Here is a 22,767-nt window from a genome sequence, read left to right on the forward strand (position 1 = left end):
GAAGAAGAAGAAGAAGAAGAAGAAGAAGAAGAAGAAGAAGAAGAAGAAGAAGAAGAAGAAGAAAGAAGAAATGCTTCCTTGCCTGACAACCTAGTTTCAATTCCTGGGGATCCACATGTACTGCACTAAATAAATGTAATAAAAATTAGGGGGGAAACCCCTCTGATTTGGGGCAAAGTGGCTCAGTGGGTAAAAATGCTTGCAGTACAAACCTGATGATCTGAATTCAATTTCTGGAGCCCACAGTGGTGCCTGCTAACCACACATGTGCTGTGGTGTTTTCACTACCCACTCATAATGACAATAAATACATAGAAATTTAAATCTCTGACTTGGCTGTACATGGTGGTATATGCCAATAGTCTCAGCACTCAGGAGGCCGAGACAAGAGGATCATTTGAGCGCAAGAGCTTGAGGCCAACCTATGTTGTATAATGGGACCTTATCAAGGAAGAGAGAAAAAGAGAGAGAAAGAAGAAAGGAAGAAAGAAGAGAGAGAGAGAGAGAGAAAGAAAGAAAGAAAGAAAGAAAGAAAGAAAGAAAGAAAGAAAGAAAGAAGGAAAGAAAGAATTGGGCATGGTGGCACACACTTGCAATCCAAGCACTCAGGGAGCCAGAAGCAGGCAGATTTCTGTGAGTTTGGGGCCAGTCTACTCTACAAAGTGAGACCAGGAAAGCCATAACCAGGGCTACACAGAGAAACCCTGTCTCAAAAAAGAAAAGAAAAGAGAGAGAGAGAAAAAGAAAAAAAAAGAATGATGGAAAGAAGGAAGGAGGAAAGGAAGGAAGAAGAGAAGAACTACATTGCTACCCTCCCACACACACTTTTAAACACTCTACCCTAACCCTGGCTCATACCTCATCTTGAAACCACCTTGCCCCAGAGACTAGAAATGGCTCCAGTCTCTTCCAAGTGTTGATCAGCCTCCTCAGTCTGGCCTTCAAGACCTTTACTTTTCATGATCATTCCCTTCCTCCTTTCATTCAGTATTTCTGCTTCTCACTGGGTCCATCGAAACACATCTGTCATTGTAGTGCTCAGGAGGCTAAAGCAAAAAGATCTCAATTTCAAGATCTGTCTGTGCTACAAGTTCAAGGCCAGCCTGGAAAACTTAGGGAGACTTTGTCTCAAAAGGAAAAGAACCCCAGCACTTGGGAGACAGAGGTAAGTGAATGTCTGTGAGTTCAAGTCCAGGCTGATCTATATAGTAAGTTCCAGGACAGCCAGAGCTACAAAATAGAGGGACTCAAAACAAAACAAACAAAACCCCCAAAACAAAAAGAAAATAAAAGAAAAAGGATATAGTTTAACAGCTGAGTCCTTACCTAGCATATGTGAAGCCCTAGGTTCAATTCTTAGCATTTGAACAACCAATGTAAAACAAACAAACAAAAAAACAGAAGAAAATAAATAAAACTTTTTGTTTTATGTAGAGCAATGTAGAGAGACAAGAAAGTCAGTGTCCCTACCTGTTTTGGTTTGGTTTTGGTTTTTCGAGACAGGACTTCTCTGTGTAGCCTTGGCTGTCCTAGACTCACTTTGTAGAACAGGCTGGTCTCGAATTCAGAGATCCGCCTGTCTCTGCCTCCCTGAGTGCTGGGATTACTGGAGTGCATCACTGTCCCTACTTTCAAGGTGACCCTGGACAAGTTAATATTTCAAAGAGCCTGAACTTACACAGGTTAGTAAGCAGATAAAATGATACAATAGGAAAACACATTGAAAATATAAACTACTATGCAGTGGAGTGCTGCTCGGCACAGGGATTGACAGGAGTAAGCTCAGACACATTGGCCCTTTCCGGAAGAAGTGCAGGCAGTGTCAGAGACAACTTGCTGCAGCTAAGGAGACTCTGGGAGGAGGACAGGTACTGGTGGGGGTTCCTTGACTACCCACCTTGTGGAAAATGTCCTCCCATTGGACCCAACTTGTTCCCCTTGGCCTTGCCCACCTCTAATCTCTCTAAGGTCCTTCTTTTCCCAAATCCCCTGAAAATTCATTGTTCTCATAAAATCGTCCACTTGGAGATTCACAAGGTCCCTGTCATCACATTCCTCCTGCATGTTCAGCTTTCCAGCTCCGCTAACTCAAAAACATGCAGACGCTGGATTGATACTATCTAGATTGGTGACTATTTTGGGTCAGACATACAGGCTTCTCCACAAACCAGTCATGAGTCATTTTTCAGACACAAAAAGCCACATTGGATACAGGAGCATTTTCTTAGGTTCTAATGCCTCCCAACACAGAGTGAGAGTGTGAGAATGCTCCCTGCTCCTGCTCCTGCTCCAACTTAGAGCACCAAGGGACTGAGGGTCTCATCTCTCCTCTAAATACAGCCAGCATTTATACCTCCAATGAACAAAGTAGCCCCGAGGTCCTGTGTCCTCAGGGGTTGAGTTTGCCTTGCTCAAAACTCTATCCTCAATATCCAGCCTAATGCTTAGTACAAGCTGAACCAATATGTAGATAAATGACGAAATGAGTAGAGTCAGATCTGTGGCAGCTTTATTGGGAGGTAATCTCTTTCCGTTGGCTAGCAAGAGTTGGGGATCGGTGAAAGAAAGAGGAATGAGGCAAAGGAATACATAAGAAAATAAACATCAGTGAGACTTCGATGGAGATGAGGAACTGTTAGTGTACAATGACTTAAGAGCCTCGCATCATTACAGGAGTGAGGTCAGCCAGCATTAAAAGCATGGAGGTAGCACAGTGAACTCAACCATAAGGGCAAGGAGAGAACTAGAAGCAGAAGAAAAATGCAGCCAAGGGCATCTAAGGCTACTGGGATGGTTTCTCGTGCTTCAGAGTCTCATAGGTCTCTTGGTTGCGGGTGCTCAGGCCCTGCAGGAGAGTCAAAGGGTCATCAGGAGCTTCAGCTCATCCCTGGGCCCTGTCCACCCCATAGACTCCATTCCTATTAAGGTCACTCAACCCCAGCCTCTACCCGTAAGGTAAAGAAAAAGAGGTTCACTCACCGTGTAGACAGCATCTGATTTCTGCAGAGATGGAAGGAGCAAGGCATTAGGGACCTACAGTTTCTTCTTCTTCTTCTACACCCACATCATTTTCTTTCCCACCCAGGGAGAATCTAGGTCAAGGTCAACGTCAGCTGCCTCAAGCCAGGAGCATTCACATGATTGCTAACTTACCCATATGACTACAAACACACCTCAGAACAACATCCAACTCTCTCAAATATTGTCACCTCTATTTGGTTCTTTCCTGTCTGGACATTTTATTTGCAGCTCAACTAGATGGCTGGGTGCTACCCATCCTGAGGTGAGGGTCAGGATGGAGATTAACATCCAAGACACATGCCTTCGGGAGCCCTCAGACCTCAGAAAAGTTGAGAGCCTGAAAAGTAACGTTCACCCATAGATGTGGAAGACTCCATACCTCATGGCTGGCTACAGCTGCCTTTCGGACCTGAATCTGGAGTGGGGAAAAGGCAATCGGTAAAGGAGAAGTTGGAGGCCCATCTCCTTTCCCTCCAAACCATAGAGAGCCCCTTGGCTTCCCCTTCCTGCCACCCTCCCACTCCCTTGGGTCCGGTTCTTGGACCACCCCATCCCGCCTTACCTTGAGTCGACAGTAGAGCAGGGTAAGGACAATACCGTACAAAAACAGGATGGCGTCCAGAATATAGCAGAGTTGGGGCTCTCCCAGGGCAGCTGAGGGGACACAGAGTGCCCGTGGGACCCGGTGTATAAGGAAGGGGAGGGCTACTCGGAGGAGGGGAAGGGGTCAGGGAGGTAGGACAGGGCCTTGTGGGGGTCCTTCTGTGGGAAGAAACTAACTCCCTCTCTAGATTGCTGATTCCCATCTTGTCCCACAGAACATGGGAGTTGGATAGGAAGCATGTCGGGTTCTGTTGCGGTAGGACTTGGGTTTACTAAGGTTAGACACTTCCCTCTCGGCCCTATACCTCTTCTCAGCATTGTGGTTCCTCTGGCACCACTGAGCACTTTACCTTAAGGACCCATCAGAGTTTATTGAGCTGAGATAAAAACCTCAGCCAGAAGGGGAGGGCAAAGAGAAATAGTGGCAAATTTCAGCAGAGAAACCACAAAAGTATGTCTCTGCTCAGTCCTGTGACCTGTGGCTGAGCGCTGGACAGGAAGGATATGAGCTGGGGAAGGGAGGGAAGGCAATTACTCTATTATTTGTCATCTCAGCCTGGATGCTTTCTGCCTCACAAGTTACTTAATATGCTCCCTACCCCCACCCCACCCCAAAAAAACCAAACCAGAGTGACTGCTTTTTGAGGCTCTAGAGAGGCCATGGACTCTGCACGTGAAGCTGGTGACCGCAGCTCAAAGAGAAGACCACAAGCTAAATCCAAAACCTGAATTCCTGCTCCTGCTCCTCTGCCCTGTTAAATCATGCTAGGCTTCTAAGACTTCAGAAAACAAACAAAAATCACACAGGAGCTGAAAGAGGTGGGTCATAAAACCCCAGCAGTTGGGAGGCTGAGGAAAGAGCATTGCCATGCCCGTTTGAGGTCAGCCAAGCTACACAGTGACTTCCAGACCAGCCTAGAATATAAGAGTGAGATCCTGTCAGAAAAGAAAAAAGCTGGGTGGTGGTGGCACACACCTTTAATTCCAGCACTTGGGAGGCAGAGGCAGGTGGACCTTTGAGTTTGAGGCTAGCCTAGTCTTCAGATCAAGGACATCCAGGGCTACACAGAGAAACCCTATCTGGGAGGGTGAGGGGGGCAGTGAGACATGGACAATAAACACCCAACAAACAAACAAAACCCAAAAAACAAAGGGCACAGGAACTGAATGAACACGACGGCCCCCACACAATCTCATGAGGCTGAGGCAGGTAGAGTGGGAATGATACCAGCCTGGACTACATATGAGATCCTGCCTCAGATATCACACAGGGTCTGGGCTCCAGAGGTTGGCCCCAGCCTTATCAGGAGCAGTGTGTGATATTAGCCTACTGCTGGGGCCTTGACAGTTTTGCTCTTCTCAGCTGATGCATGAGTCTGTAGGACTGAGCACTTTGTGCGGCCCCTCTTATCAGTTGACAAGACGGCGCGGCCCTGTCCAATTCCACACAAGTCAAGCTGCCAAGATTGGTACTTTTTATTCTACAACACTCACACACGATATTGCATAAATCTCAAAACTACCCTGTGAAAGAAGCATCAATGTCACCATTTTACAGATGACGAAACAGCAACTCAGAAAAGCTGAGCAGCACTCAGGGCCAGAGTTAAGCAACAGAATTGGAACTCAAATCCAGGTTTCCTGCTTCCAAAGCCAGTCCTTTGCTCTGTTCCCCCAAAGTTTAATCCTACCTCTGCAAAAGCCAGCTTTTCACAATTCCTTGCTGGGCATGGTGGTACAGGCCTATAAACCCAGCACTTGGAAGGTGGATCAGGAGGATCAGATCAAGATTAGCCTCAGCTAAACAGGGAGTTTCCAGGCTAACCTGGGCTAGATAATAACATCACCCACAAAACAAGACAAACACCTCATACTGATATTTTCCCAGGTTAGTGAGAATGCACAGTAAGCAAACGCTTGGGGGAGTTCTTAGGCAGACCAGATCCTCAGAGCTGCTGGATCTTGCTGTTCTTGCTTTCACTTCTCAACAGATGACAGATTACAGGACTCGGAGCTGTTGCCTACCGTTACCAGTTAACAGGATGGTGTGGTCCCTGACCATCCCCAGATATGGTATTCATGTCTATTTTGACTCCCTTGCCTCACTCCCAAGCTCACACAGGCCCTAGCCTATCTAGAAGGCTATTTATATAACTAGCTAGAGGTCGGCCCCCAACAGAGACCAAGAGTACCCCATGGTATTGCTGATCAAGAGAAAAAGCCTTTCCTAAACCAGCATTTCATGCTGTATATAGTCCCTACCCCCAATAAATTCACCCTTCATATTGGTCCTCAAGTCAGTATGGAAGGTAAGAAAAGAACAAGATGGAAATGATGGCAGTGCCTACGTGGGAACCAAAAAGGGCTAACTTCAGGCTAACACAGGGCCTCAGCCCTGTGCCCACCCGCCCAGCCCCAGTCTTCTTTCCGTCCCCAATTCATGTCCCAGATTCCCATTCAAGTCCAGCTAACAGCCCTCACCGAACCCTTTTGCCTACCTGCTTGTTCGACCAAAAGGAGCAGGAGCAGGACCACGGCTGCAATCATCTTGGGCGGGGGCTTCGGGGCTGGGAGCTGGTGGCCACACGCTCGCTCTGACGGAACTGCGCAGCTGTGCCCACGAACAGTTCTCTGACCACAGCTCCCCTCTTCCTGCCACGCCTTCCCCACACTTTGGCCCCTTCCCCTTCCTGCACTACAGACCAGGCGGCTACCGGAAGGGCCAACTAGGGGAGCTGGAAGATCTGGCCTCTAAGCCTCAGCCCTGAGACCAACCCAACCTTCAGAATGCTTTCATGCTTGGGAATGGTTGTCTGTATCTGCCATGTTTAACAACCCCAAACACAGCCGCCACTCAGACATACATATATATGTAGCAAACTGCCCCTTGAGACTCCTTAGATTCCCCCATAGCCTTTGCCTTTCTACCTGGAACTTTATATATTCAGTCTTCACTTGCGCTTACCAGTTTTACAGATACCAACAGGGTCTGGGCAGGAGGAACTGAGGGGAAAGGGGAAATGGGGAATGCAGAAGTGGAAAGGACAAGAGTCAGAGAGTGGGTGGAGATCAGCTGGGAAAACTGCTGAGATCTAACTCAGAGAAATACAAAGTGAAAGACAGTACGACACCAAGAAAGACACAAGAGAAGCTTGAGCATAGGCGCCGGAAGGCGGCTAATTTAATATAATTTCTCCTTTTCTAGTACATGCACAGAAAACCTGTACAGGTAGGTCAACGTGTACAAGTATGTTTGTCTATACCACAAAGACACATAACCTCATTTCCCACAAGGGACAGTCCTTGAAGAGGAAGCTGACAGGCAGGGGAGCTCACAAAGGCTGTGCCTCTGTTCATCTGTCTACTTCTCCAAACACAATATCCTGGGTACCTAAAAAGTTAGAGAATGAAGTGTTAGCACCAGAGGTCCAGAGCACATGACTATGTGCAAGACACTCCGGCCTGGAGGCCAGGACACAGTGGATACTGAACAGGGAGTGTTTGGTTTTTGTTCCCAGAACCCCAAACCCCTTGTCTTAGACACCTCAATACATAATAAATGGGTCTCATACCTATGATGGCTACGACATCTGCCAGCATGTGTCCCTTAGACATCTTGTCCAAACCAGCCTGCAGAGATGGGGAGAGCAACCGTGTTAACTCAAGTTTGCAGAGAAAAGCCCTGAAAAACTCTGATCCAAAGGCCAGGTGTGGCAGTACACACCATTAGCGTCGGCACATGGGGAGATGTTCATGAGTTTGAAGCCAGCCTCGTCTACATACAGAATTCTAGGCCAGCCAGAGCTACACAGTGAGACCTTGTCTCAAAAGCCAAAACAAACCAAAAACACAACAATAAAAACCTCAAGCCAAAATCCTCAACCAAGTCAGGCTTAGGAGCTCATGTCGGTAATACTAGCACTTGAGAGTCTAAGGCAGGAAGACAACTGAGGATCTAGGATAGCCCTCACCCACAGGGAGTTCCAGCCTAATTTGGGTTATGTAGCAAAACTTTGTCTTAAACAAACAAATGAAACAAAACAAAATCTCAACCTAAGAGTTGGGCATTGGGCGTGGGGGCATAGACCTGAGGAGATGGTAAATTTGAGCCCAGCCTAGCACCATAGTGAGTTGTAGACAAGCGAGGGCTGTGTAGCAAAGTCCTATTTCACAAAGTGCTGGGGAGAAGAGGCCTGAGAGAGGCTCCCTGTACCAACGACAGACAGTTCATTACTGCCTGTAACTCCCGCTCCAGGGGATCTGATGCCCTCATCTGGCCTCGTTAGGCACCTGCACTCATGTGGCATAAATACACACAAACACACATCCACACAATAAGTAAAAATTAAAAAAAAAAAAAAAAAAAAAGCTGAAAATGGATAACAATACTCAAGCACGGTCAGCAAATTATGACTGTGCTGCAGTTCCAATCACTGGGATTGTCTTACCAGGTGGGCAAAACCGGGGGCCTTGATCTTACACCGGTAAGGGCGGCTGCTGCCATCAGACACCAAGTACACCCCAAACTCTCCCTGTCCAATGAAGAGAGTTGGACACCCCATTAGTAAGAGAAGCGCTCTCTGCCCAGCCTCTGGCTTACCCTTACACCGCCTATCACCAGTGTCGTAGTGAGAGAGCGCTTCACTCACTGTGGACCTCCCTCCACCCATTCCACATACTTCTCCTCCCCTCCCCTCCCCTCCCCTCCCTCACCTTAGGAGCTTCAATGGCAGTATACGTGGCTCCTGGAGGAACTTGGTAGCCCTCAGTATACAGCTTAAAGTGATGAATTAGTGACTCCATGGAAGTCTAAAGGGAGGAAAAAGGTGCCTCAAGAAACAGTATCCAGCCAGAACACAAGATCCTTGGGTTTTCTCCTCAGAGACAGCAATCTCTACCCTCAGGGAGACTACCAACCCACGCATAAATCAGGAAGCAGTGAAGATGGGCTAGAGGATGACTGCTACAAGAGCTTCAGAGTCTTAAAAGGTGAAACCGAAAGGCAGGATTTACTCCAGGGACATTTCTCCACGGCTACTTTCCGGCACCCCACCTTTCTTCCCTCTCCCTGCGGCCAACCTTCATCTCTGCGCGTTTAGGTGGAGACACTTTGGCATCGTCAACCTTGATCTCCCCCGGAGGCATCTTGTTCAGACACTGCTCGATGATTCGAAGGGACTGGCGCATCTCCTCCACACGACACAGGTACCTGAAATAGATGAGTCTATTTCTCTATTGCTCTGAGTCTTACAGAGCAAGAGAGAGCGCACAGAGGAGCAAGCAGGAGTCTGGCTGGAAGGCCTGTGGGAGACCTGTTTCTCCTGGAACAGTCTCTCGGTTTGGCTTGACAGCAGTACTTCGACTCTATTGTAAAGTCCTTCTCCAAATCTTTTTTTTTTTTTTTTTTTCCAAAAGGTGGCCTGACGTTTTTCCTTCCTTACCCTCTCACGGTTTGGACTGAGGAGTAAGGGAGTACAACGGAAAGATAAACAAAGAGAGCACCAGTAGCAAATCTTACTCTGGGGTCAGTAAACAGGAAGAACACTGGGTCAGAAGGATTCCAAACTGAATCACTAACAGGCTAACCCCTAATGTTTCCACCTTCTCAGCAACAAACGCAGCCCACACTAGTTCTAGACCATGATGGGATACAGGTAAAAATAGCACTATTGTTTGGTATGTGCGATGGTGCAGAGAATACTGGGGACTGCGAGTGCCAAGCAAACACTCTATCGAGCTTAACATATTACACAGGCTCCTACAGATACCAGGAAACGGAGCCAAAACCAAACAAAAACCAAACCAGCAAAGAGAAGTCAGGCAAGAACAAAGAAGCGAGCAAGGGCCTGGCTCTTACCTGTCGTAGCAGTCCCCTCGAGAGCCAATTGGAACATCAAACTCCACCTGGTCATACACGTCATAGGGCTGGGTCTTCCGCAGGTCCCACTGGATGCCCGAGCCCCGAAGCATCACGCCACTGTGGGCACCACGGGCATCAGCCACCCTCCACAGAGCAGGGCAGGGCGCACGCTTCCCATCTCCTGCCTCCCTCCATCTGGTCATGGAACACAGACTCCAGGCGTGGAGAGCAGAGTGCCAAACGTGCTTGAAACCGAGACACTGGGCTGTAACTCCCTACAGCCTCACCCACCCCTAAGGAAAGAAGTTGCATTCTTCTACCTGAATCCATAGTTAAGTGCATCTTCTGCTGACACAACCCCAATGTCGATTGTCCTATTTCGCCAGATCCTATTGTTGGTCAGCATCTACGGAGGGAGAGATCCAGCCAGCCAACACTCTTCATGACAATCTCCAAGAGCCTCTGTACTTACAAACCTCTGGGTACTAAGACCCCACAAGTCCTCCTGGGAGACAAAGGTGTGTTTTCCCATTGATTTCTATCTTACCTCCTCCACCTCATCGATCCGCGCTGAGAAGTTCTTGGAAAATTCATAAATGTCATCCAGGAGGCCGAGAGGTAGATCCTGGAAGCCGATGGTAACTCTTGTTACAGTTCCTCTTCCCAAAGGGATGTAGAGTTCCATCAGCCCACACTGCCCTCCAGTGGTCACACAGGAAAGGGCAGGAAGTGTGGAGGCAGGGGAGCCGCTTACCTGGTGCACTCCTCCTGGCCGGACGTAAGCAGCATGCATTCGGGCTCCAGACACCCGCTCATAAAACTCAAACATCTAGACAGAACACAGGGAATCAGAAACACAGTCCAGGGACCTCCAGATCCAACAACACGGTAGCCCACTGCCCTACCTCTAACTTCCTGTGGCTAGCCAAACGCCTCAGGATATGATTCCTACAAATACAATCCAACGAAATATACTTCTCCCCATAAATGTTTTCACCTGCCGCCTTCCTGCTCTCTCTGCGGCTTGTACTTCCTTCCCTATTCCTATCCACGACTCCCTCTTATACCTTCTCTCTTTCCTCAAACATCCAGAAAAAAGGAGTCATGGCACCAATGTCCAGGGCATGTGTGGTCACAGCCAAGATATGGTTCAAAAGCCGTGTGATCTCTCCAAACAGCACTGTGAGAGGGAAAGACAAGAAGTGATGGAAGGCGCCGGAAAGATGGCTCAGTGGATAAAAGCGCTTGCTAACAAGTCTGGAACCCACATATAGGAGGGAATGGACTTCCCAAAAGTTGCCCTCTTGACCTTACCACCCATGCCTTGACACATGCTGTTTCATATGTACGCAAATATGCTATAAGCAAAAAAATATTTATCTTTATATTGTGTGTATGTGTGTTTTGCTTTTTATGAAAGAAGGATGTAGGGGCCAAAGACTCATCCTACAGATCAGTCTGGGTGGAATCTGGAATCTAAGTATCAAGGTTGAGTTCAATACAGTTAAGATGCTGCGTGCTCACAGCGCGCAGCAGACAGGAGCATACCTCGGATCCACTGTGCCCGGGGAGGAGGCTGGATGTTCAGCAATTTCTCCACAGCCAGAGAATAGGCCTGTTCGTTACACATCATGGACACATAGTCTAACCGGTCAAAGTATGGAAGGGCCTGGGAAAAGTGAGGAACCAAGGTCACATCTAACAAACGCAGGAGTCCACACTGTCTGCTGCTGGAAACCTTCCTCTTGTCAAACCCTGGAAGTCAGTACGCACCTCCAGAGTCTCAGGAGCCCGAATGAAGCAGAATGAAATCTCCCAAAAAATCAGTAACATGCATATGTAAAACTAGCATAAAATGTTTAAAACTTGGCTCTCCAAAATGAGGGGAGATTTACCGTTACTTTGATTTATCATGTTTGACAGTTTCCATGGTGAAAATACTATTATGGTCAATTTTAAGCTATCAAAATGTAACTGAATGTAAATGCACCCTTGGAACACACTGCATAACACAGTAGCTTCACGATACACATCAAGTATCTCTGAGTTTGATGTCAGCCTGGTCTACAGAGTGAATTCCAAGATAATCAGAGCTACAGAGTAAAACCTTGTCTTAAACAAAACAAAACAAACCCAAAACAAATAAACACACAGAGAAGGAGAAAAGAAGTGTATAATCTAATTTCTAATAATAACTTCAGCAATTAAGTCATAAACTTCACTAAACATTTAATTCTCAGGCTCTTACAAGCCAGTACAAACTGACGTAAGCACTATGACTTTCTCACACAGTGCATAGAACGTCTAAGCCTTTCCCTCTTAGCCCCTTAGAACTGAGATTCTGAAGGAGCGGAGTAACCAGTTTTACCATAGCTTTCCCTCAGAATGCCAAAAAAAGGCCAAATCCCAGCTGCTACTAAGTCATTCCTGTTTCTAGGAAGAAGGCGGAGCTAAAATGCTTCTCACTGGGACAGCCTGTTCTGGTTCCTGATGTCATCTGTGACGCAGAATGATGCGACAGCAGGAAAGCTGGGACCAGAAGCCACCACTGCTTAGGCTCCCTGGAGGAAGCACACAGTCACAGGGCTGGGTCTAAGCCCTTATTCCAAATGGCCTTTCTTCAAACCAAACAGCCTTTGGAATCCAACTCCTTCAAACCTGACCTTCAACTATTTAGGTCACACAGTTCTTCTAAAGACAGCAAACTGTGTCACAAACCTCCTCCGGTCAGTCTGACTCACTGAGCGTTTTGGAAACACATTTACGAGAGTGGGAAGACACAAGAATCAGCTGTTAATCTCAAAAAGCTGACGTCTCATTTCTCCTCCTCTGCCCTTTGGGCCACTAGTTTTGACGCACTCATATAAAAGGAGGGAAACTGAGGCACTGGAGTAATGATAAAAAGGCCAGCCAAAATTCAGACAGAGAAAAGCTGGGAGTGTGGCTCCAGCTATGATGATGCTGAAGAACCCCAATGACTCCTGCATCCTTCACCACCTTCCCCACGCCCCCTTCCAAACATAACTTCAAAGGACTAACCCTCACCACCCTTTGCGGGAGCAAACCCATGAGGCTGAGCTCCAGCTCAGACGCCGTTGCCAGGCCCCTGTCCATCCCCACACCTGCAGATAGGTCTTGTACTCAATGAGCTTCTCGGTGGCCCGGTGCAGAAGACCGATGTGAGGGTCGCACTTGCGCACCATCTCTCCACTCAACTCCATCACCAGTCTCAGGACTCCGTGGGCCGCTGGGTGCTGGGGCCCAAAGTTCAGGGTCACATTGGTCACCGTCTTTTCCTTCAAAATGTCCACATCTGAGAAATGGGAAATAGTTCAGGCCCAAATGGGAATTCCCTTGGGCACCCCTAAGATACTTCGAGGTGTCAGCTCTCCCTACAGACCACCACCCCACTCCTTGTTAGCACCCTCAGGCCAGCATAACTAGGTAGATGGCCAACAAATGGGAAGTTCTGAGTTTTCCAATGAGAGAAATCAAGTTCATTTTATATCCCCTAGAACAGTGGTTCTCAAACCTATGTGTCATGACCCCTGTAGGGGTTGAGTGACTTTTCACGAGGGTTGCCGAAGAAATACAGACATTTACATTACAGTTCATAAAAGTAGAAAAAGTACAGCTACAAAATAGTAACGGAGGTAATTTTAAGGTTAGAGATTATCACAACATGAAGGACTGTATTAAAAAGCTGCAGCTTTAGGAAGGCTAAGAACTACTACCATAGAACATCTTTTATTTTGTTGTTGTGCTAGGAATTAAACCTAGGGCACTGCTTGTCCTGGGCAAGGGCTCTACCCCACCTCATTTTTACTCCCAGGCAGGACCCCACTAGGTTCCCCAGGATGACCCTGAACTTACTCTGTAGCCTAGACTAGAACTGAACCATTGATGATTCTCCTGTCCCAGCCTCCTGAAGAGTTGGGCTTACAGGCCTGTGCAAGGGAAGTTTTGGTTTCTTTGTAAACTCAGTTATGTAAACGTTTTTGTTTAAATCCTAAGTGTGGATTTTAGTTGGGTGTTAGTTTGTCCACAGTTGGTAATTATTGTGTGTGGAACATGGCCTTTGACAGCTGATACCAGCCTGCCATGTGCAGAGACAGGGGCATGCTCTGGGACTCTGAGGATATGAGAGTTCAAGGAGAGAAGGGGTGGCATGTGGCAGGCAGTGTTGGCCTGTGGCATGTAGCAGTCTCAAGAAAAGAGACTGATGGGGTTTGGAGCAGACAGAAACGCTTTGGGGCACCGTGGCTTGGAGGAGACTGCTGGCTGCATTTGCCGTTGAGGGAGACTGGTATGGCCCTAAAAGAACCCATTGAACCTAAACAACCAGGAGAAATAAAGGGGTCTACGCCCTCTCTCCCCACTCTCTCTCTCCTACCTCGGGTTAAAGGGCTGGTGGAAGGGCGGTGAAGGCATAAAGACCCCAAATAAAACAGTTTAAAAACGAGCGCTAAGGCATATGCTACCAGGCTTGGCTACTATTCTTTGTTTATTTGTTTGTTTTGAGACAGGGTTTCACTACTATAGCCCTGACTGGCCTGCAACTCACTATGTAGACCAGGATGCTATGAATTCAGAGATCTGCCTGCCTCTGCCTCCTAAGAACTGGAATTAAAAAGGCAGGTGCTAGGGGCTGGAGAGATGGCTCAGAGCATAAGAGTGCTGGCTGTTCTTCCAAAGGTCCTGAGTTCAATTCCCAGCAACCACATGGTGGTTCATAACCATCTATCATGAGATCTGGTGCCCTCTTCTGGTGTGTAGGCATACATGCAGGCAGAATACTGTAGAACTTTAAAAAAAAAAAAAAGGGCAGGTGCTTTTTTTTGGCAGCTGACAAATATTTATTAGTCACCATGAAAATTTAAAAACATAACAAGTGATCCAGCCAGATGGAGGCAGAAGCATCCCAGGCCATAGAATCAATCCAGGCCAAGTCTCAGAAGCAGGGACATCTCTAAAACATTTCTTTTAATGTATGTGCCTGAGTGTGCACACATATGTACCACATGTGAGTAGGCGTCCAAAGAGGTCAGAAAGCATCAGATCCGGAGTTACAGATGGTTCTGAGCCAATAACCACTGAGCCTTGGCCTCTCGTCTGTCACTATCATGATATATCTAAATGTACCTGATAAATGGACAACCAGTGAGAAATACATACCTAAGCTAAGCATGGTGGTGCATGCCTTTAATGTCAGTACAAAGAAGGCAAAAGTAGGTAGACCAGGAGTTCAACACAGCCAGAACTACATTTTTCTTGATAAAAAACGAAAAACGTCACTCCTGAATAAGAGAAATATTCATTGGTTTGGAGACTGGCTCTGCTGTAGCTCAGGCCAGCGGCACACTCACTACCACTATGTAGCCTAAGATGGTAACCCTAAAATTCTGATCCTCTTGCCCCTACTTCCTCAGTACTGAGATTCTATAATCTCAGGAGGAGCCTATAATCACTTCTAGTTTATGCCATGCTGGGTATCAAACCTAGGACCTTGTGATTTTAAATAAGTGTTGGGAGCGGTGCCTCTGGCAGCTGCTTTGATATTGAAATCTCAGTGGAGAGACTGCTTTTACCAGACCTACTCTAAAGGCAGGGTAGAATTTGCAAGTCCATCTCCTTTTGTTTGTGACAGCAAGTAGGATAGCTTGTGAGGATCACACCTCTTCCTCAGGCTCCTTATGGAATTTAAACCATTGTTCTGAGATGTTTCTACTCTGGCTTAGAAACTCTACAATAAAAAGACAGGCCGACAGTTACTGCAGGAGAAGGCTGAAGATGATGCTCCAAGCATCCTGTCTCAACTCTTGTGTAAACAGGACACAAATAAAGCAACTAGATACAATGTTGTATAATGGGAGGAGCCAGAGAACAGGAAAGGGTGGGAGGAGAACAAGGAGAGCAGAGCACGAGAGAGCAGAGCGCGAGGAGAGAGCTTGGAGGACGTGGAGCATGAACCAGACCTAAGATTTCACAAAAAGCAAGTATAGTGTGGGAAATCTAAATGTTAGGAAACAGAGGGCTGGAGGCAGAGGAGGAGGCAGAGACTTGAGACTTGCTGCTTGCACTGCTTGCTGCAGCAGCCTGCCTTTTGCTGTGGCTGTCGAGTCTGAACCTTTAAAAAAGTTTCCTGTGTGCTGTGTGTTTATTTTATTAATATTAATCCTCACTCCCGACTCAAGAACCGTTCGACTCTGCTAGCTGGCTCCGGCAAATAAGCATTCTAACAACTGCAATACACTCCCAACCCAAATGGCAGGGTTGTTTTTGTTTGTTTTGTTTTTAGAGATAGGGTCTCTCTACAGAGTCCTGGCTGTCCTAGAACTCACTATGTATACCAAGCTGGCCTCAAACTCAGAGATCTACCTGCCTCTGCCCCTGGGATTACAAGCATATGATACACGCCTGGCCTCCAACTGGCAGTTTTTACCCTCAAGAAACTTACACTTTTGAGTCAGGCATGGCTGGTGTAATCTTAGTGCTCAAGAGGTAAAGGCAAGCAGATGCTTTGCCTATATGATGAGTTCCAGACCAGCCAAGGCTATATAGTGAGATCCTATCTCAAAGAGAGAGGGAGAAAGAAAGAGAGAAAGAAAGAAAAGGAAGGAAGGAACGAACAAACTTTATCTTTGGAAACAAGTACATGTGAAAACTACAAACAGATGAAATTTATAAGTTTCCAGGTATCTGATGTAACTGTCAAGTATTTAAAGATCACCATGAAAATTTAAAAACATAACAAGTGATCCAGCCAGATGGAGGCAGAAGCATCCCAGGCCATAGAATCAATCCAGGCCAAGTCTCAGAAGCAGGGACATCTCTAAAACTGTTTATCAGGACTTCCTAAGTGGCAAAAAAGTAGCGTCTGGGAGGCAGTAGGGGTTAGTGGACCAACTATTAGTAATGCTAACAATAATATTTGAAAGGACTTATATACTCTAGGCCCCTACAAGTGGTGAACTTACATATGCCAGGCTTTTAAAAAAATTATAGTAGTTCCCTGTAGATTGTTACCCCTTTTGGGGTCAAACAGCCCTTTCAAGGGGTCACCTAAGACCATCAGAAAACACAGATATTTACATTATAATCAGAACAGTAGCAAAATTACAGTTAGTAGTAGTGAAAATAATTTTATGATTGGGGGTCACCACAGCAGGAGGAACTGTACTACAGGGCTGCAGCATTAGGAAAGATGAGAACTGCCTGACAACAATGCCATGAAATGCAGTAGGCACTCCATTCGCTAGTAAACACGGACTTGAGACTTGAAACCAATGTCCCCCTTTCAACTAAAGTTCTTCAGTACGGGTTTTACGGTTTGACAACTCTGAGCACCAATCTGGCTTTGTGCTCTGGATCAGGTTTGAATCAAGCACCATCACTTCTTCACACCTGGGACACCCCAGAGGGCTGGCATGATGATTACATAAAATAATGCACATACACTTCTTTGGCACATGACAGCTGTCATTGCTAAATTTCTGAAAAGGTAACTGAAACTATCTCAGTTTTTAAACAAAAAATAAAATGTAAAATGATGCTTGGGAACGATGGAGTGTATGACACTATTTGTAAGATTTCTGGAGAAGGGACAAAAATCAGTGACAAAAACCTAGTTAATATTTTTCTCCCCAAGACAGGATTTCTCTGTGTAGCCCTGGCTGTCCTGAAACTCACTCTGTAGAGCAGGCCTCAATCTCACAGCACTTGCCTCTGATCCCCAAGTGCTGGGATTAAAGGCAAGCATCAGCATGCCTGGCCCAGTAAACCCTCTTGAAATGTCCAAGATCTAACACAAGGCAAACCTAGACAGGAGTGGTGACAATAGCTAGGTGGACTGGCACACACTTTTGATCCCAGCACTTGGGAGACAGAGGAATGGAGACCAACCTGGTCTACACAGTTAGACTGTATCTCAAGAAGGGGTGGGGAGGTGGGGTTAATGAAAAAAAAAACAAAACAAAACAAAACAAAACAAACAAATAAAGATAAAAACAGGAATGACAATGAAGCAAAAGTTCTTTTGCTACTTTGTGGGTTCTTCTTTCTTCCACCCTTCACCCCTTTCCTGCCACCCTTTCAACCCAACCCTAGATGAGAAAGAAGGCTAGAGATCCCTGAATAGAGTCAGAGGTTAAATAGGGGGCAAAGTAATCGTTAGATTACTGCCTGTTGATGAGGGGGTGTCAAGTTCCTTGGGGCAAGTTTGATCTTCGTGGTCAGGATATCTGATTTCTTGTTTTTTCTTTGTGTAGGACTACTTACAAACCGCTGCCAACAGCAACCAACAACCCTTCCCCTAAGGGCCCTAGCATTTATATACCCTCTGAAAAGTCCCCAAAATTCCAAACATCACACACTCACAGAAACTGCCTGCAGCTGGCAAAACCATGACTCTGCTAGAACACGAGGCAAATCATAGTCAGCTGCTGTGAAGCAGCCCCATATCCCCACACACTTGGGATTAAAACAAAAACATATCCTTATCATAGTTCTGTGTTTTTAAAAGAAACCAAAATTCCAGAATTCTTACTTCTGAAGAACTGGCTTGACAGCTGCACGTGCTTGCTGTTCTTGCAGAGAAACCAGGTTTGGTTTCCAGAACTCCTACATGAGTATCTCACAACCATTCTTGGGGATATGATGCCCTCTTCTGTCCTCTGCAGGTAACTGTGCTCACAGAACTGTCCTTAGAAAACTGCCTGGTTTGGGCTGGAGAAATGGCTCAGTGGTTAAGAGCACTGACTGCTCTTCCAGAGGTCCTGAGTTTAATTCCCAGCAACTCATGGTGGCTCACAACCACCTATAATGATGATCCAACGTCCTCTTCTGGTGAACAGATGTGCATGAAGTCAGAGCACTTGTACACCGTATTCATAAAATAAAAAAAAAAATATTTAAAAAAAGGTAACCTAAAAAAATTAAACATATACATTTAAACACATAACATATATCTAAAAAGAATTGTTTTTAATTAAGAGAAAAATTATGAAAAAAATCTAAATGCTTTGGTGACTTATTGGACAAAGATACAGAGGACAAGAGAGACAAAAGCCAAAATGACTAAAAAGTTTCCATACTTAAAGACAATCTAGAGAAAAGAGTAATCCTAGCACTTGGGAGGCTCAGTGAGGAAGATCTGGATTTTGAGGTCATCCTGGACATTATACCAAGTCCCTGCTCCTTTTTTTCTTTCTTTTTAAAGATTTATTTATTTGGTGTCTATGAGTATGAGTGGGGTGTGTGTGTGCGGTGTTGTGAAACACATGCCTGGTGCCCTTGGAGAGCAGAAGACAGCATCAGATTTCCTGGAACTAGATTACAGATGGTAATGAGCTTCCATGTGGGTGCTGGAAACTGAAATCAGGTCCTCTTAGAGAACAACAAATGCCCTTAACCACTGAGAGGTATCTAGCACAAGAGCCTGCTTCAAAACACTAAAAAAAAAAAAAAAAAAAAAAAAAAAAAAAAAAAGGCTAATTTGTAGTGACAACTCTGGAGAGATAGCTCAGAGGTTAAGAGTACTGGCTGTTCTTCTTAAAGGTCCGGAGTTCAATTCCCAGCAACCACATGGTGGCTCACGACCATCTATAATGAGATCTGGTGCCTTCTTCTGACCTCCTGGCTCACATGCAGGCAGAATACTGCATAAATAATAAAGAAATAAAAAACAAGATGAAAAGAAAAAAAAACCACACACACACACAGAAATATTACAAGAATGTGCTTTTGTTTTTAAGTATGTGGGGATGCAGGGATGCTTTGGACTGTCTGCAGCAGCTGACTGTTATTTGCCTCATGCTCTAGCAGAGGCAGTTTTGCCTGCTGCACATAGTTGATTGTATGACATCTGGAATTCTGGGAACTTTTCAGAGGGTATGTAAATGCTAGGGCCCTGAGAAGCTTATAGAGATTGTTTGCAGTTAGTAATTGTGCTCAAAGGAAGAAACAAAGGGAAAAAGTTAAATGTAGGGATCTCTATCTCTCTCCCCTCTCTCCTTTCTAGTGACAGGAGGTAAAACGAGGGTGGGGGAGTGGTTGGGTGATGGGGAGATGCAGGGTGAGGAAAAGAACCCACGAAGTAACAAAGATCTGCTTACATTAATTGGTTGGGTTTTGTTTCTCTCAGTCTTTTTCTATTGTAAAGACTTACTTTTTTGGGGGGGGGGTGTAAGAGTGCTTTGCTTATAATGTATGAATGTTTACCACCTACCTACAGCTGCCTCAAGAGGCCAGAAAAAGGCAGTGGATTCCATTGGAACTGGAGTCACAGGTGGTTGTGAGCCACCTGATATGGATACTGGGAACACAACCTGGGTGCTCTGCAAGAGCAGGAGGACATGCTTTTAACTCAAAGCAATCTCTCCTGAACACATAGTTTTGATGGTGCAAAGAAGCTTATATGTAAATAGGTTTCATTCAAATGCTATTAGGAAAACCGTGTTGTCCACAGAGAGATGGAAGTGTATTGAATCCGGAAAAGGTTGACATTAATTACATAAATGGTAAGGACCTTACAGTTTTGAAGATGGCTACCATGCCTGTCCTTTTCTTACTAATAAATCCCTGCTGTTATCATGTTTTTGCCTGAGACAGGAAGCTCAATAGCACTTAAAACTCAGCAAAGACTTAGGCACTGGTGGTGCATTCCTTTAATCCCAGCAGAGGCAGGCAGCCTGGTCTACAAAGTTGAGTTCCAAGACAGCCAGGGCTTCACAGAGAAACCCGCATTGAAAAACAAACAAGTCAGCAAAGATTTCTGACAAGTTGAGACAGCAGCTCTGAGAACTCACCATTCCAAGGAGGCGGTTTCCAGTGGGCTGTTTCCTTGGAGGGGTACATGACAGGTCCTGCATACTGCTCTGCAAATTCCACATCTGGCTGCCATTGCCGAGCACCTCTGAGGAATTAAAGATAGAGCCTATACAAATGGCATGAACAGTGTGCTTGGTTTCTCTGTTCCCATTCACTTTTTCTCAAAAAAAAAAAAAAAAAAAAAAAAAAACAAAAAACAAAACTGAGATTGTAATTTCATTACAACCTTTCTCCCTTCAAAGCCTCCCATGTGCCCTCCTTCAAATTCATGGACTTTTTTCACTACTTACTGCATGACTACATATATTTATATATTCCTAAATACGCTATTCACTCTTATGCGGGCCCAAGGAAGGATGGCCTGTAGGGCAGAGCTGTATTCTTCAATGCCAAGTCACTGACACACAGTGCAGTTTTGGAAATACCAAGCTGGGGTCCAAGCCCCTTCACGAAAACGAAATGTGTTGGGAATAGCGTTTATTCAAGGTAAACCTAAGATTCCTAATGCTGAAAGGAGAGGGAAGGAGGGAGGAGAGAGAGAAAAATAAGGCTCGAAGAAGAGGGGGTCTCTTCTTCGGATATGAGTGGTACACTCTCATCACTAATTTTAAGGGAAGGATCTTCCACCCCACGTATTTCGCTCCTGACAAAACAAACTCATCTCCTCCCCATCCCCATCCTCCGCTACAGGAGGCTGGCTGCACCGAGGCACCTGAGAAATCTGTTCTGCGCAAGGAGGGTCACAGGCCTGGGTCATTCCTTCCTAAGGGGTCACCGAGTCCTTGAAATGTCCTCAGACTGGAGAAATCGTAGTTTTGAAGAGAACACACGTAGGAATGCCTGCTCCTCACCTGCTGGGCTGACTCGGCAGGAGGATCCCCGAGCCGGGCCGCAGCACCTGGGCCCCGAGGCCGCGGAGGCCGCACAGAGCCCTCAGTGCCGCCATCTTTCCCGAGCTGCAGACGGTCGGCGGGAGGAGCGGGCGGAAGTGGCTCCCGCGCGCCCCCTGGTGGGCTTCCCTTCCATCGGCACAGCCGGGTCACCATCTTGGAAGCTGGCGGGGCGGTCAGTTTGCGAACCGAACAACATCCGGATTCCGCCTCCCGGCTTCCTTCGCGCTTAAATAAACAGTGACCGCGGTCATCTTTAGTAAGGGCGTCCCTCCTTCTCACGGCTTTCCTGGGCGTAACACAAACGGGCTGCCCGCTCCTGGGGCAACTTCGCGCGGAATCCGCTCTCCCGCACTCCTTACCTTCGAAACCCTCCCCGAGTCCCCGTCACACCCTCTGTAAGGGCGTTCCTTCACTATTCCTTTGCATCTTGGTCATCCTCCTGTGGTAGTTTTGCCTTCCGACTGAAGGCCCATGTTTTGAAAACTATCTCTTCATTACGGAATTCAAAAGAGTTAACTTCCACACGTCCGGAATAGTGACTGTGGAAAGAGCGAATCTGAGCGCTCCCCAACAAAAGGGAATAGAAGGCCGAGGCCGCAAGCAAAGCTTGTGGAGCGGGTGCAAGAGTGTGGAGTCACCTTTTTGCGAATGGGGGGCGGAGGGGGTCCTCTGCCAATGGCCCTTATAACCCTATAACGTCCAAACCTGCAGAATCACAGACTCAGAAAGCAGCCTTAGCGATACCTCGTACCTCACCTCCATTCAGGACAGTCTCCCCCTGCCACAGTCCTCCTCAGAAGTATCTAACGACATAAAACTGTAATAATACCAGGACTCTGAGATTAATTTTTGTGTGGACAAAGAGTTTTCCTGCGCTGGAGGCCGATTTTTGTCTCTCTTTTTGTCTCCAAGCCCAGCTCCAGCTGGGCCACCCACTCTTTGAGGTTCTACAATTTTCTCGTTGGAAAGAGGCCTCCCCCACGTCTCTCCCAGACAGGGTCCCTGGGATATAGCCCACCAGCAGCGCAGCTGGGTGGAGCAGTCAGACCAGGGGAGTGGCGCTGAGAATTCTTAGCTGCAGAGGAAGAGGAGAAAGCCAGACTTCTAGGCTGAAAATTGACCTAATGGGAACCATACCAAAGGGTGGGGCCAAAGATCCTTTGGCTGTGGGAACTGACCAAGGCCTGGTGTACACAAGGTAACCCCCAAAAAAGCAAGGCAGAGGTTTGGTCCCTTTACATCTCTGTCCCTTTTTCTGGGCCTTTCCCCAGCAATATAGTTTAAACCCTAAATGTGATATGATGGAGGAGGGGGATTACTCCTTTTTGTGTTAACACATCCTAAGAAAACTCAAGATGAGACTCTAGCTTGCTTAGCCCTGGGGGAGGTTTGAGGGCTCTTGGGGGGCTGCCTAGGACACTGCATCTTTTGTGCCTTCTCCCTTCTGCCAACACCCCCCCCCACACACACACACACACTGTTGCTGCCATTCTATGGCTCTTTGTCTTTCACTGCTTAGTCACCCTCTTTGTTCTCATCTCAGATGGGGGGATGGAAAGGGGC

General features: G+C 46.6%; 2 protein-coding genes across 2 annotated transcripts; both read right to left on the reverse strand.

Annotated features, from left to right (window-relative positions):
• Nucleotides 1-2,487: 2,487 nt before the first annotated feature.
• Nucleotides 2,488-6,555, reverse strand: Fcer1g (Fc epsilon receptor Ig). The gene is made up of 5 exons (XM_055613229.1): nucleotides 6,123-6,555; nucleotides 3,584-3,675; nucleotides 3,401-3,436; nucleotides 2,980-3,000; nucleotides 2,488-2,845 (listed from the first exon to the last, which is right to left on the reverse strand). Exons 1-5 carry the CDS (start codon nucleotides 6,169-6,171, stop codon nucleotides 2,783-2,785), a joined length of 261 nt encoding a protein of 86 aa, XP_055469204.1. The 5' UTR covers nucleotides 6,172-6,555; the 3' UTR covers nucleotides 2,488-2,782.
• Nucleotides 6,556-6,776: 221 nt separating this feature from the next.
• On the reverse strand, nucleotides 6,777-21,293 carry Ndufs2 (NADH:ubiquinone oxidoreductase core subunit S2). The gene is made up of 14 exons (XM_055613227.1): nucleotides 21,163-21,293; nucleotides 20,290-20,396; nucleotides 12,607-12,797; nucleotides 11,033-11,153; nucleotides 10,552-10,664; nucleotides 10,239-10,313; nucleotides 10,032-10,109; nucleotides 9,805-9,890; nucleotides 9,482-9,601; nucleotides 8,704-8,833; nucleotides 8,338-8,433; nucleotides 8,073-8,156; nucleotides 7,197-7,254; nucleotides 6,777-7,015 (listed from the first exon to the last, which is right to left on the reverse strand). The coding sequence occupies exons 1-14, from the start codon at nucleotides 21,255-21,257 to the stop codon at nucleotides 6,978-6,980; spliced, it is 1,392 nt and encodes a 463-aa protein (XP_055469202.1). The 5' UTR covers nucleotides 21,258-21,293; the 3' UTR covers nucleotides 6,777-6,977.
• Nucleotides 21,294-22,767: the final 1,474 nt, after the last annotated feature.

Source organism: Psammomys obesus, unplaced genomic scaffold (assembly GCF_907164565.1).
Source record: "Psammomys obesus unplaced genomic scaffold, mPsaObe1.curated_primary_1811, whole genome shotgun sequence".
NCBI classification, from domain to species: Eukaryota; Metazoa; Chordata; class Mammalia; order Rodentia; family Muridae; genus Psammomys; species Psammomys obesus.